This window comes from Gordionus sp. m RMFG-2023, chromosome 4 (genome assembly GCF_954871325.1).
Source record: "Gordionus sp. m RMFG-2023 chromosome 4, tfGorSpeb1-WG-v2, whole genome shotgun sequence".
NCBI classification, from domain to species: domain Eukaryota; kingdom Metazoa; phylum Nematomorpha; class Gordioida; order Chordodea; family Parachordodidae; genus Gordionus; species Gordionus sp. m RMFG-2023.
The window spans coordinates 7205556-7220838 of record NC_088778.1 but is presented as its reverse complement, the minus strand read 5'-3'; the positions used below and the strand labels follow the sequence as shown (position 1 = coordinate 7220838).

The 15283-nt window shown below is 25.5% G+C and overlaps 1 protein-coding gene across 1 annotated transcript; it reads left to right on the top strand.

The window, feature by feature from the left end:
* Window positions 1-3750: 3750 nt before the first annotated feature.
* Window positions 3751-14692, top strand: LOC135928580 (uncharacterized peptidase C1-like protein F26E4.3). Its single transcript, XM_065465036.1, has 12 exons — window positions 3751-4054; window positions 4120-4380; window positions 6863-6941; window positions 7930-8022; window positions 8725-8855; window positions 10259-10366; window positions 10770-10926; window positions 11230-11380; window positions 11567-11612; window positions 11967-12135; window positions 12979-13018; window positions 14382-14692. Exons 1-12 carry the CDS (start codon window positions 3751-3753, stop codon window positions 14511-14513), a joined length of 1671 nt encoding a protein of 556 aa, XP_065321108.1. The 3' UTR covers window positions 14514-14692.
* Window positions 14693-15283: the final 591 nt, after the last annotated feature.

Genomic DNA, 15283 nt, shown 5'->3' with positions numbered 1-15283 from the left:
ATTTCCTTTATAATGGGGAGTTAGGAATTATGATCATATTTTTATTTTAAAAATTATTTGGATTTGGTGTAAAAAAATATTTTTGAATGTGGTTTGAAAAATAATACGTAAAATAATGATTTTAAATAAATAAAATAATATTATTTGTAATTTTTAGTTTTACTTATATTATATGTTCAAACGAAATCGGGGTTAAATTGAAAGTATAATCATTCTGAAAAAAAATATATCCATTTGTTTCTCATTATAAGTTTTATTTCTAAAATCAAAAAAAAATGTCACCGATATAAATCGCTCTGCCACGATAAGTGGGAAATTGGCTGGTATATAAATAAAGAAACCTATAAAAATTAAATGTTAGTAATTTTTAAAAATTACGGTTGACTTCTAAATTATGATATAAAAAGGGGTTCGATTTTTAGCCAAAAATGCCTGGAGATTTTGCTTATAGATGGTAAAATGGCTTGATCATCTATTAACGAAATTTCTAGGCTTGCTTAATATTTTTGGCTTAAATATTGGATTGGTCGTTTTTAAAAATAGAGTCTTTTTAACAACACTATATATAATATAAAAAATCTCTAAAATATTGTAAAATAATAGTATGGATGATTTTATAGAGAAGACAGTTTATTGAAAATTATTTTTATGGAGAATTTTGTAGAGAATGATTTTGTAGTGAATTTATTTATTGATTATTATTTTATTTTATGATAACCAACCAAAATAGGGTGACCTCGTTCAAATTCCTGGTCTAAACGGAAATAAGTTTAAAAAATAAGAAGAACGAGGACTCAGTTAAGCATGAAGTTTGCCAAACATTTGAAAGACCATATTTAAATGATATACTTAGTTTACTCTATATCCCAATTGGTAAACACTTATAAAAAGGTTAAAAACTTCAAAAATTACTCAAATTCATATCACGTTTCAAGATAGAGCGAGGAACCTAGAATGTACGAAAGCAATTATAATATAAAATAACGAAATATCTATAAAAAAATTACTATCATTATCATGAAGAATCAACTATATTTCAAAATATGAGACTCTATCTTACTGACTGTAACTTTGATAAACTTAGAATTTAGTAGCAACATTATAAATTAAAAGTGTGATAAATACTAAGTATATTTACAATTAAAATAGGAAAGGGTCAAATTCCGATCACATAAAAATCATAGCATCTCTGGAAAGTACCCAAAAATTTGATTAAAAAATGAAATATGTGTCTATAGTATAGCTTATTCTCAGATTTGTAAGATTTTTTTTGCCCACAATTTTTTTTTTAATAGAAGAAGAAAGTTTCTAAGATTATTTTATAGAATTAAAAGTAAATGAGAGGGTTTGTTTTATCAATTTAAAGGTAATGAAAGAAAATTTTGGACTAGTTATAAATATAAAAAATATTATAGAATTTTTACATTATCATATGTTCCATGAGAGGGGTGGTTGTCTACGCCACTCTTTAAACATTCCTCTGACGATATGGATTACCTTTTCTGAGATATAGCTATCTAAAATTTTGGACAAAATATACCGCGTCCGCATAATTTAGGGAGTTTATTATACCTATGTTGTAAAGGGTTAAAAAAATAAACCAAGTAATCAAAACAAAGTACAGATAAATTGCCAGGTTTTATTAAAAAAAATTGTTTTAATGAACTCTCCCCTTCCTCCTTTTTTTTTTGTTAAAATAAAATATTAATTTTTTATCAAAAATATCTTACCTTTTATAATAATTTATTAAAACTACAAAGTATCTTGCAACTAATCAAATAATTTATTTAAATTTCGAAATGAAGTTTTTTTTTTTTGAATAGATAAATTTGTTAAATTATTTTTTTTTAAAGGATCTATAATAATACCTCGTAGTTTAGATTTAATTAAATTGTTTTACACATTAGCATTACCCCTTCGGCAGTGCATGAGGGGATTGAATATATTTGAGAAAACGGAAGGGTAATAAAAAGAGTATTTTTACCAATCTGAAAAACCAGGATCATCATCAATTTCAAAGCTAAGATTCTGACAATTCTCAAGTTTGTTACACGTTCTGTGACATCTTAATTTATAGATCATCTGAATTTACTGCCAGTGCTTATCATTTTTGAAAACTACTACAAAATTTATTTTTTGTGTCTCATAAGGTTTTAACTGCTACGAGATCAAAATTTATTTCTATATCATGAACGTCAATCAATTACTTCTATTTATATATACTTTTTTGACATTTGTAGATATTTTGATTTGTGAAGTATTGCCTCTATTTGATCATTTACCACAAGATTAAGTTATATATTTAACTTTAAATCTTCACACCGTCAGTTATAATATTAGAAGAAGAGATTTAAGTTGTAATTATAACTAATTTCAATTTAAAAATGAGGCTCTTCTTGAAAATTTTGACCCACGCATATAAAAATGTCAGAGGTATATCAGGGGATAAGAATACCCATCTTAGATAAACGGTATCCATTTTATAATTTAATTATTTTATGTTAGTTACCAGAAGGTTGGATCTCAATGACACTGGCTTAAGAGGGGTTTAAACTGGAGAGTGGATACAGATACAGTTTCTATAAAAGAATATATCATTAGGAGTGTGATACTCTATGGGAAATAAAATGTTTAATAATTAGAAAATCATTTAGGCAATGGAAAACATCTATTTATCATATCAACAATATAAAATGTTCCATTCACGCCTGAATAAAAAGAGTTACAGTAAAAATGATATTTTTTGTAAACTTAAATCATCGAGATCAATCTTTTTATTATAAAAAATAATTGATAATTAATTTTTGTTTTTAGAAAAAAACTCTTATAAATAATGATAATAATCCATTTAAAACTGTCAAAGTTAAAATTTTATTTAAATAAAAGAAAATTAACTTATAATTGAAATTTACGAAATCGAGTTAAGACGGGATGTATAAATGCGAAATTCATTTTTTTTGAACAATTTTTTAATATAAAATTGAAAATATATAATACATTTTAAGAAAAAGAGTATTTAAATCCAAAAATAAGAGTCATAAAATTTTACCTATGATTTTTGGAGATTTAGGTTCCCTTCTTTAGGGCAAAGAATTATTGATGAGAATTTTAGAGATATTATAAATATTGCATTAAAAAAAATCTCTCAATACATTTTCATATGAATATTTTATAATATTTTTTTGTTAAATAATAAAAAAGTCGAATAATTCTAACCGAATACGATTAGTAAATTTTTTTTAAAACTAAATTATCCGATTCGTTCAAAAAAATAAGCGTATTGACATAAAAATAAGTGAAAACTAAATTCCTTTAAAAAAGAAATATAAGTCTATCAACAGGTCTGCAAATAAGTGGGTCTAACTCTAAGCCTTCCATTATTATTTTATGAGACAAAAAAAGACATCTAATAGTGCTCCTCTTCGCCTATGATCCTATTAATCGACAATGACCATAGTAAAAAATAAACATCTGTCTAATTCCAAATTGTCTTTCCAAATCGATATCCCAAATCTTTAAAAATATAAGTTTATATACTTTCATAATTAACATTTTAAATCAGTAAATAAATATTTAAAAAAAATCAGATATTTATTTTCATTATAATATTTTTTGTCAATTTTTTTTTTGACGAAAATAAAAAAATCAGTTTTATTTTTTTTTATTTTAAAACTAAAATATTTCAAATTTTTTTTTATTTCAGACAAGAAAAGAAATTCTCTGAAAATGAAATATAAAAATAATAGAAAAATGAATTATAGGACACATATAAAAAAATATTACTACACCTTTGTAACATTTTCGATCCAAAAACTTTTGGCAATATTGGCGATATCTATAACGTTATCACAATCAATCGTAGATTCGAATTTCTTCGAGATTCAGAGGGGAATTAACGACTCCAAATTTAATCAGCTCAAGACTTATAACTCTTACGTATATGGTTTGACTAACTCGCAAAAAGAACCGGAAAACTTTAACGACTTAAGACGGTCTCTAAGAGATGGGAATTTCGAAGAATTTTTGCACGATATAGTAGATTCAGATCTAGCTGGTGATTATTGTTTTACTCCATTTTCAATAACCGAGAGCTCAATGGAAAATCGAAACAAACCAATTAAACCAGGGGAACTTCCACATGCTGTCGGAATAGGAATGACACTTGTAGCAAACCTATCCATCTCAATCTTACTCTCTGCTATTGCGACAGTTTTTGCCAGCACGCTAACGATTGCTGCCCTGACTATAAATCGGTTTGTGTTGATGGCGACTTAGAATCAATTACTCCGCCTTCCCGTAATGCCCTACTTTCTGGAAATGTCATAAAACTTACTCATTTTACTCCCTCGTCAACATCATCCATCATTACTATCAATCAAGGTTTTTTCCACCCTATTTTATGTCAATTTTATAGCTATATTATTATTATTATCTTAAATTTTTACATGTTTTAAATTTCGCTATTTTATCCCATTAATTATTTCGCACGTACCAAGTCCGCCCTCTCTTCAATTTATTATTTGGAAACTATCCCTACCTATAATTTTGATACCCCATACCACACCCATTTATTATTTACATTCACTTAAACAATTCATAAATTCTTTACATCTTGAAATCTTATCCTGGAATCTCAAAAAATAAAAATAAATGTGATGCAAAATATATAAATTTTTTTTTTCTAAATGATAAATTTATAAGTTCTCTTATATGCTTTTGCGATTATTAATGATAAAATTTATTTTGTATATTTCTTACATTTTTTTTTTATAAAAATAAAGTCATATTAAATACAAAACGAAAAAATGTTTTATGTTCTAATTCACATAAGTAATGGGAAGAAGTTTGTAAAGGAATTATATCCCCATTCCCTGCAAATTCATGAAAGGTAGAGATGGAAAGTTATGAATGATTGATAAAAAGTGTCTAAGATCTACCATACTTAGAGCTCAATACATAGAAGATTTGGAAATAGTCTTGATAAAAGAAACGATAAAATTAAAAGAATTTTACAACAGATTTTAATGACCAAAATGTAAAATCTAAAGTAAACTCTTCTATTGGGTTCAAACCTACCCCACCCTTGAAATTCTTTCTTATTTTTATACTTAAAGCTTAAAATGTTATTTTATAAAATTTTTACATTTTTTTTAATATTTATTTCAAATTATTATTAAGGACAAGGTCGCGATCACAATAGCTTAAAATTTGGAGTTATAATTTTTTTGAAAGATCCTATAATTAAGTAATAATAATTATCAAGAGAAAAAGAAGAAATATTTATTGAAAGAAAACATAAATTATTGATCATTTGACAATATAAACCTTTTGGAAGTCGAAAAAAAAACTCCATAAAATATAAGGCACAAAAATCAATAATTAAATTAATGAAATAAACTAATAATATTTAATTTTGAAAATTTCTCCTTCATATCTTTCTTTTCTTTTTTTTATCTCTTTTTCTTTTTATGGAAATTTATCACTCATCATACTAGAGTTCAGATTTCCACTTGGTCCCGTATATTTTTTTTTCGAAATTCCTCACGAAACTCTTTTCTTTATGTCGTGTCCAAAATATCAAAAAAAATTAAATTCTCAAAATTTCAAAACTTTAATGAAAATAAATAAATAAGCTATTTTAAATATAAAAATGAAAACATGCCCAAAACATAATTCTTTTTATAAATTACAAAAATTTGACTTACTATTTCCTTAAAATTTTAAAATTTGTGAAAGTTTTGAAACTTTTGAAATTTAAAAAAATAGACATAGCCATAAGTATTAAAAAAAATCATGATAAATTAGAGAATAGGAGTTACAAAGAGCCAGATTCTATTTCAAAAATTAATTTTGGAGGTATGGGATTTTGGGGAAAAATATTCAGAACATCAAACCATTTATACAGTGTAACTTAGTTAATTTGGATCCTCCAGAAACCTGCTGTTGGCTAGAGTTACTTTATATTAGTGATCTGCATCCAGCTTAATTTTTCAACCCTGTCCGGCCCGCCCCGATCCCCAAAAATTGTCATCCTATTGTCCCGAAGGCCCGACCCATAATAAAAATAAGAGTTATTTGTCACCCCGTGGCCCGAATTTATTTAAATGTTTATACATTTTTTACACTGATCGGTTTATAGAAATTTTATTTCAAAATTTAAGCCCGATCCAATTCCAGATGTTTTTAAATATTGAGGGAAACCCCGACCGAACAGTATTTTTTTTTTAAATAGGCCCGGGCCGAGATCTCTATTTTTTTTTCATTTTTTTTTCGTGTAAGTTGAATGTGAAATTAAAAATTACTAATATAGTTTCAAATTTTTTTGCATATTTATCATACATTACAAATAACCACGAAGGTCCAAATAACATGCAACTAATGACAAAATTCTCAGAGGACATTTATATTCAAAAAAAAAATATATAAAATATCAATATAACGGGAAAGATTGTTGTTTTTTATTTATTATGAAATACTTATTTTAAGTAATAATTTTCATTTATGTGGATTGTTTGGTTATTTATATGTCTTTTAACTTGCTTTGAAAATGGAAATCATTTATAACAATTTTTCTAGCAAAATTATGCCATGAATTTGAATCAAAAAAATCATTTTTGATATTTTTGCTGTTGTAGAGGTGGATATATTAAGATTGTTGTTTTTATTTTTTGTTTTATTTAGGAATATTCAAAATACATTTTGTCCGAATCGTCATTTAAATAATAATATCTTGCGTGTCATAATATAGATAATACGATAAGGTATCTTATTACTAACTATATATTATTGCATAATCTTTAAAAATAAATATTATATTTTGTCAAAAATAGAGAACTATTTTCATTTTTTAAAAACGTATTAGATAACATTCGAAGAAAATGCATATACAAAGGGGAGACATATGATATAGGAACTATCTTTAAGGACAATTGCAATCTCTGGTAACAAAATAACAAATTTTGTAGACTGAAGGAAGGTAAGGAAGGAAGGAAGGAAGGAAGGAAGGAAGGAAGGAAGGAAGGAAGGAAGGAAGGAAGGAAGGAAGGAAGGAAGGAAGGAAGGAAGGAAGGAAGGAAGGAAGGAAGGAAGGAAGGAAGGAAGGAAGGAATGAAGGAAGGAGGGAAGGAAGGAAGGATGTGAAAGAGGGGGAGGGAAGAAGGGAAAAAAAACAATATTTTAAATCAATATTAATAATATTTTTCCAATAATGTAAACTTAATTATGATAATGATTCTTAATAAACCTTGCGATTTGTCAAAAATTCAATTAAATCTTTTCCCGGAAAAATGTCTGAATAAAAAAAAAATATTGTCAAAAAAGTGATATTTAATTTTTTTTTCATTGTCTCATAATTTTTAATCTTCTTTTGTTTAATTTATCTTTTATTTTTAAGATGCGAAATCAAATATTACTTTTGTATTTATATTTAAAGAAAAAATAATATAAGAAATTAGAGGGTATTTTTTTTAAAAAGGAAGTCATTTTGTTATGTTTACACAAGAAATTATTAGAAGATTCGAAATAAACAGTTTATTATTGTCATATTAGTCATTCTTATTTATATCATAAGTGTCTGTTCATTCTCTAATCCAATTTCTCCAGATTTATTTTGTTAAAATCTTATTTTAAAAAATTTAACAGGAGAATAAATTGACTTCATCTTTCAGATGGTTTATTATTTCTAATTAATGGAAATTAAAATGAAGTATGATATGATGAGATTCTCCAGAAAATATGAGAACTTTAATTTTGAGGAAAGAAAGAAAAGAAAAGAAAGAAAGAAAGAATGAACAAACGAAGTATTTGTTTACTTTCCTTAATATAATATATAGAAACTTTATGACATTTTTTATTAATATTTTCGGTTATATAGGCCCAAAAAAATATTATAAAAATATAAAATTCTAACAAAAAATTTTTCTATCGTAGTACATGTCAAGTTAATAGAATATTTAAATGCGATACAACTGTGTGCATGATACGGCCAGAAATCATTAAAAAGATCAATAATTCTAATAAAGGGTATGTATAATAAAAATGTATAATATTGATTCCTTTTATATCATTTTCATGAATATTAAATTCATCATTTAAAAAAAATTAGAATTGGTGAATAAGCAGCTTAGAATATTATTTAGTTATATTATGTATTCAATTTAGTAAAATATATATAATAAATGACTGAATTGGGATAGGCATACCTGGATTTTGTTAAGGGGGGGGGCGCTATATTGTAAGTTTTTTTGACCCATATATTTTATTGGAGATCTTTAGGTCCACTTATTGTATGCTTTTGATTATATCAATTTTTATTAAAATAATTATTTTTTTTTATAAAATGCCATTTATAAAATTAAGTATTACTAAATTTTTTTTAAAATTCTTCCTTATTATAACTTTTAGCCATTTTTCTCGTGCGATACTAAAAAAATTATAATTCGTGAATAAGCAGCTAGAATATTATTTAGTTATATTATATATAATATGCATAAGTAAAATGTAATTAATTTCTAATAAATTATTGAATTGGGTAATTTACAAATATTTTAATACATATACTTTTGAAGAAAAAAAATTACATTTCACTAGTGTAAGATAAACCAATTTGTGGAACTTTTGTTTTGGGTATTGAGAGATGAGGGCTAGATCCTATCCTAAATATTTCCTACCCACCAAAGTTAAACCTCTCGATATTTTATCTCAATTATATGTTTATATGCCAAGTTGGAAAGCTTCAAACTATTCCGCTTTCTGGGGTTACACGCTGGCCGAAGGTAAGAAATACAAACTAGGAGTTTTGCCTTTAGCTAATAGTCTTTCAGACATGAATTACGTGGCGTTAACTCTCGGAAAAGGTTCGTTGTTAATGAAGACATTTTGATATTCAATTTTTTTAAAATATCTTTTTGATTATTTAATATTGCGTTTGTGTCTAAGATCATTTTCTTTTAAAATATAACTTAAATTATTTTTTTTAAAATGTGGGCAATTTGATTTTTGGGAAAAATTTGGGAAACTAACAGTGTTTAATAAGATCAATGTGTCAATAAGACTGGTATGGTTATAGCAGTGTTGTTTTGCGGTTCTACCCTTTTGTAGTTTTACCAGGATACACCTTTTTAAAAAAATAAGTAGCTTTTTATGGTTACCACGCGACTCGCATATGTAGCATATAATATGCCTACCTATCTAACCTCTCTTGGATCGAACAATAATTTGAATTTTCTATTTTTTAAAATTATCAAAATTATAATTTTAAAAAAGACGGATATATATCAAAATAAATGGATTTTTTAATATTTTAAAATTATTATTCGAATTCATATAATAATATTTAAATGATAGATTCCTATTTAAAATTGTCTAAATAAATTTTCGTACAAAAGATATTATTTTTTTTTCAACTTTAAATCATATTTTTAATTGCGTTTTTTAAATTTAAAAAAAATCTGATTTTACAGGTGTTTTGAATCCCTGCTCTATGAGATTCAGATAATTTTGTCGTCAAGTTTTGAGTCATTTATAGTTTATATAGAAAATGTATTAAGAAATAAATTATATTAAGGTCAAAAGTTCATGACAAAATTTTCTAAAAATCACAGCGCAGGCTTTCTAGATTGGCTGAAATATTATTCCTGCAAAATCATATATTTTAAATTTTTTAAAAAAATCGCTCTCAAAAATGGATTTAATGTTAAAAAAAAATAATACATTGCCCCAAAAAACACATTGAAGTTAACATATAAAAGAGGATATAAATAATATAAATATCATAAATTTAAATAACACTTTTTTATACGAACATAGATTTGTATTTTGCCAAGATTAAGATTGCTAATCCATAATGATTCTACTTTTATTATACTACAATTATAAACTACCATTCCAATAAAAAGTGCGTATTTCTATCCTATTCCAACATATATAAATAATTTATATATGAAGTACTTAGTGTTTATTTAGACATTTGCAATTTACTTCAAATTCAAACCGATAAAAAATTGTGTAAAATGATAAAAATAAAATTAAGATAATTATTTTAATAATTTATTAAGAACTCGCCCCAGGAAGCATAAAAATAAAAGGGAAAATTTTATATTTTTCCTTGATTTTTAGTGGGAAAACATTCAAAAAAATCTTTTTTGGTCCTAGCTTTATCATTTATTATGATTATTCTTTTAATTTTTTTTTAAACCTAATCGAGTTTCTAATTCTATATATACACAAAAAATATTTATATCCCTTATATCGTATCTAGATGAAATACTAAACGAAAACTTCGATAGTCGGAAAAAATGGGGCCCTCACATCAATCCTATTCGGAATCAGTTGAATTGCGGTTCATCTTGGGCAATATCAGCAGCTGGTTTATTCTTTTACTTTTCTTTAAATTATTGCTTAACAATAGACACTCATTCGCTCACACAATAACAGGTTTATAAAAAAAACATGATGTATGTGGCGAGTCCTTAAATTGTGACTCACCATAATATAACGAGGTATTGCTGTAATTCATATTCACTAAGTTACTCAAGAAGTAACTTCATTATATTTCCCATTGTTCTATACATCTTTATAATGCTTCACGGGCGGAGTTTTGAATAGTTACAACCCGAAAACATCCGGATTTGATCTGCAGGTCTCTAAGATCAATATAATGTTTTTTTTAGAAAAGAAACCGAATTTTTTTTTTATATATATATACTTTGTTTTCATCTTTCAAAAGATTATTTTAACCTTTTTCTTTTAAAAAAATTTTCGAAAAAAAGATGTGGCTGGTGATAGGTCAGGAATAATAGGTATGCGAAAAGGGTTAACAACCCTTTCCCCTCAGTACTTAATATCATGTAACAAAGGTAGGGGGAGACAGCTGGGTTGCCATGGTGGTCATATTGATATAGCTTGGAGATTTCTTTGGAAATTTGGGTATAATATATATAATATTCTCAAAATTATATTACGATAAATTTTTTTTTTATTTTATCTAAATGTGCGCTTTTCAATGATAATCGACTAATAAAGAAAAAAAAATGATAAGGAAATGTTAAATTTTAAAATCCTTAATTCGGTATAATAATGAGAAATTGTACTCTTGCAAAGTATGATTATAAACTTTCAGAAGCCTTTAAATGTAGAATAAAGGTATATAATTTCAAATCTGGTTAAAATTTGAAGTTTAAAATGATATTTTGCAAGTTTAATATTGTATCATAAACTTAATTTTTATAGCACTGTAATGGAAGGATGTTTTCCTTATACTGGGGCAGATATCGAATGCCCTATTAATAATTCTTCATCTCTTGTCTCCAAAAACGCCGATTGCTTGAAGAATCAGAGCCAATTTCTAAAATTCACACCACCTTACAAAGTTCCAAAAAATGTAAAACATTTTTAGATTTTGCAAAATAAATTAAATTAAAAATGATTTTTGGTTTTATAAGAATGGAGCTAGAATTTCATATCTAATCATATGAAAGAAATAAATTTTTTATAAAAAAATGGAACGAAGAAAAGATAACCCTTTTAACTAAAATATTGCAGACATAATGTTTTTTATTTCTTTTAGGAAAGCAGTATCAGGATCGAAATTTTGTCCAATGGACCAGTTCAGGGTAAATTATGATACTTTACTTTATTTACATCTTAGCTTGCGTCATTTATGTCACTTTCTAGCATAAATATGCCGGTTTTTTTGTAAAGATGTCAGCTATTTAAAAAAATATTTATATGAATGAATGAATAAATAAAATAAAAATGAATGAATAAATGAAAGAGAGAAATAATAAATGAATAAATAAATAAATGAATGAATGAATGAATAAATGGATGAATGAATAAATAAATAAATGGATGAATGAATGAATCAATGAATGAATGAAAGAAAGAAAGAAAGAAAGAAAGAAAGAAAGAAAGAAAAATAAAATAAAAGAAAAGAAAAATATATATATTTATAATTTTTTTTAAAGCTACGATGGTTATCAGACCCGATTTATTCGTTTACAAAAGTGGAATATACAGATGTCCAAAGAGGGTGAAGAAAGGAAAATCGAAGAAAAATATTCGACTAGATGGGTTAGTCAAAGAATCAGCTTCAGTCAAAAACAATTCCGTTTATCATTCCGTCAGAATTTTAGGGTTTACAAATTTTTCGTGGATTGTTTTGTTAAAAGTTTTTAAATGTATTATAAAACCTTATTAAGAGTAATTGTGTAAAAATTAGATTTCTGTAATGGGAGAAGTTTTAATACGAACGAGCCCACCCTCATATTTTAAGTTTTATAACTCACCCGTGCCCGCCCATTTTTTTAAATAACCGGTCTACTATCCGAAATTTTGTTTCCCCAGCCCAAATGTTTAAAATTTATTTGATCCATTCATTTTGTTTTTATTTTATTTTTACTTTGAACTTTATAAAATATGCAATATTGAGAAATAATTTTTTTAAAAAAAAAAATATATATATAAGCTCGCTCTACTCTTTCTATTTTAAACCGCTCATCTATCTAAATATCCGGCCCATGACGGGAAACTTCTAATATAACCCCCATAAAATTGAAAACTTTCACAAATAGGACACACATAAATATAATTTAAAAATATTTAAACATTGCTATTATTATTATGGTAGAAAACACGGAGTTGAAAACCCGTTATATTTTGAGGTTATATGTTTAGGTGTTATAAATTATAAAGGTTCAGTTACAATTTTAAAACATTGGCTCCACTGGCTCTGAATAATTAGGGTTTGTTTAGTAAAAATTGCTAAAGAAGAATTTAAATATTGTTAATGTTACTCTGCATCCTTTTGTTTCTCCTGACGTCAATGTTTATATAACGTATAGAATGAAAGAGTAAAATTACAGTATTTGTTGGGTCATATCCTATCCTAACATATTTAATTTTAATTTTATCCTTTTATCTAGATAAAAGAAGTAAATTATAATTTTTTTTTAAAAAAACAAATAATTTTGAAAATAGCTGGGGACAATTGGATAAACCACCAAAGACGAAATATTGGGTAAAATAATATGTATTATTATATAATATTAATATTGCAAATTGAGAGGGTGACTATCTCTACAAATTTATTTGTGATATAGTTATAATTTACCAATAAAAGCATAATGATATAAAGAAATAAGGCAATCATGTCGGGCCGAACATATTTTACCACTCTTTGAATCTACATTTGCAATTTCCCATTCAATTTCAATACAAATAATTTTTAAGTCTGAATAACAAAATGATATCCCATTAACTTTTTGATCAACTGGTCTATACCATAAAAATTAATTTTTAAAATATTCCACTATAACTGTAAATACATATTTTTTTAAATTAATAAAGCATGAAATATGATTGTGACACTTCTTTTCTCAAAATTAAACCTATTTTACATGATAATCAGCCTTTAGAATGTATTCTGGTTCGACTTATTACTAAATAGACTCTTTTTAGCTGGCTATTTGGCTTCGATTAAACAACCTAAAAAGCAAAAAGAAAATTTTTAAAAAAACGAAAAGAAAACGACAAAAAAAACGAGAAAATAAATACGAAAAATAACAATAGCACCAAATACTTAAAAAATATTAAGATAGTGTCCCAGTTTAAAATCTGTTTAGCCTCGGTTAACATAATATTAAATGTCTGAATCAGATAATGTTTAAGCTCGATTTTAATATTTTAATTTTTACAAATCTTATAGGAACTAATTTTTCAAGCCTGCCCAGAATCTTTTTTAAAAAATTTGTCTATCCTAGCCCGATTTCGAGATTTAATTTTTTTTTATTAACACCGAAAAGCCCGACCCCAAGTTAAAATATAGATTATTTCGCTGGGCCTAGCCCGAATTTATTATAAAAAAATATTTAATATCTCTTTAATTATAAAAATAATATTCTATTAATAAAAAATATTGGCTCCTTGCTTCTTGCAAAAATTGTACTAAACATATCAATTTATTTCATAAAATTGAATATGACATTTAAAAATTTAAGCCTGGCCTAAATTCCTTTAAAAAGGTATTAGGACGTTCGACCCGATATTAGTTAAAATAAGCCCGGATTAAATTCTATTTAGTCTAGGCTTGGGCCGTGTGGGCCGGGTTTTGCAGCTCTCTAGTATATATATTAGGATGGAAAAAACAGGAACAACTGTTTTTTTTTAAAAATAAATAAAAAACTAGATTTAATATTTTTTTTAAATTGTGAAAAACCCAAAAATCTAATCTATAAATGTTACTTTCTTATTAAAAAATACACAATTTAACAAAATAAATGAGTTGAAAGATGATTGTTTAGATTGTATTTTCCATAAAAATCGTAGCATTTTTTTCGAAAATATGGTTTCTTCCCATCCCCATATAATATATATTTAAATAGATTGTCGCCAATTCCTGGGGTCAAGAATGGGGTGAAAATGGAACTTTCCGAATACTTAGAGGACAAAACGATTGCGAAATAGAAAATTCTATCATCGGCATATGGCCTCGCCCTAAAAATTCAAATATTTGATTATGAAATTATAGAGAGGGAAAAAAAATTAAAATTGTGATTTTTTTTTCTTTCCGTGTAAAAAACAAATTAAATTCTCAACATTTAAATTTAATTCTAAAATACTTTTATTATTTAACGAGGTGGGGCATATATGGGCGGGGTTTGAGTGATCCCTCTTATTATCATTAATTTTGTATATAATGGGAGTTAATGAATTATGATAATATATTTTTTTGTTTCAAAAATTATTTGTCTATGAATTGTAATTTAAAAAATATTTTTTTGAGAGTATTTGAAATAATATGTAAAAATTATGATTAATATAAATAAAAAACTATATATATTATAGGATTTTATTGTTAGACTATTGGAGAGTAATTAGTTCCATAATTCTAATTCCTTTTGTAATTAGTAAAACTGTAATAAATTTCACATTTGGTTATTATAATTAATTCCATTTTTCAAGCCTGTAATTAGGAATTAGTTATAATTACAATTACATTTATAATTCCTTTTCTTAAATTAAATTATTAATTTATGAAAAATGCTTATTAATTATATTCATTAATATATTTTTCAAAATGTATACAACTATTATGCAATCATTCATTCATTTTTTTTGACGGGAACATGAGAGTAATCTTTAAATTTTAACTTGGACTCAGAAAACGTAAGTAATTTTGTTAAATTAAAAAATTTGTGATGTGAATGATAACTGGTAAATTCATTTTATACCAATATTAGAGGGTAATAATTTAATATTACTCCTAGAATATACATTCTCTCAA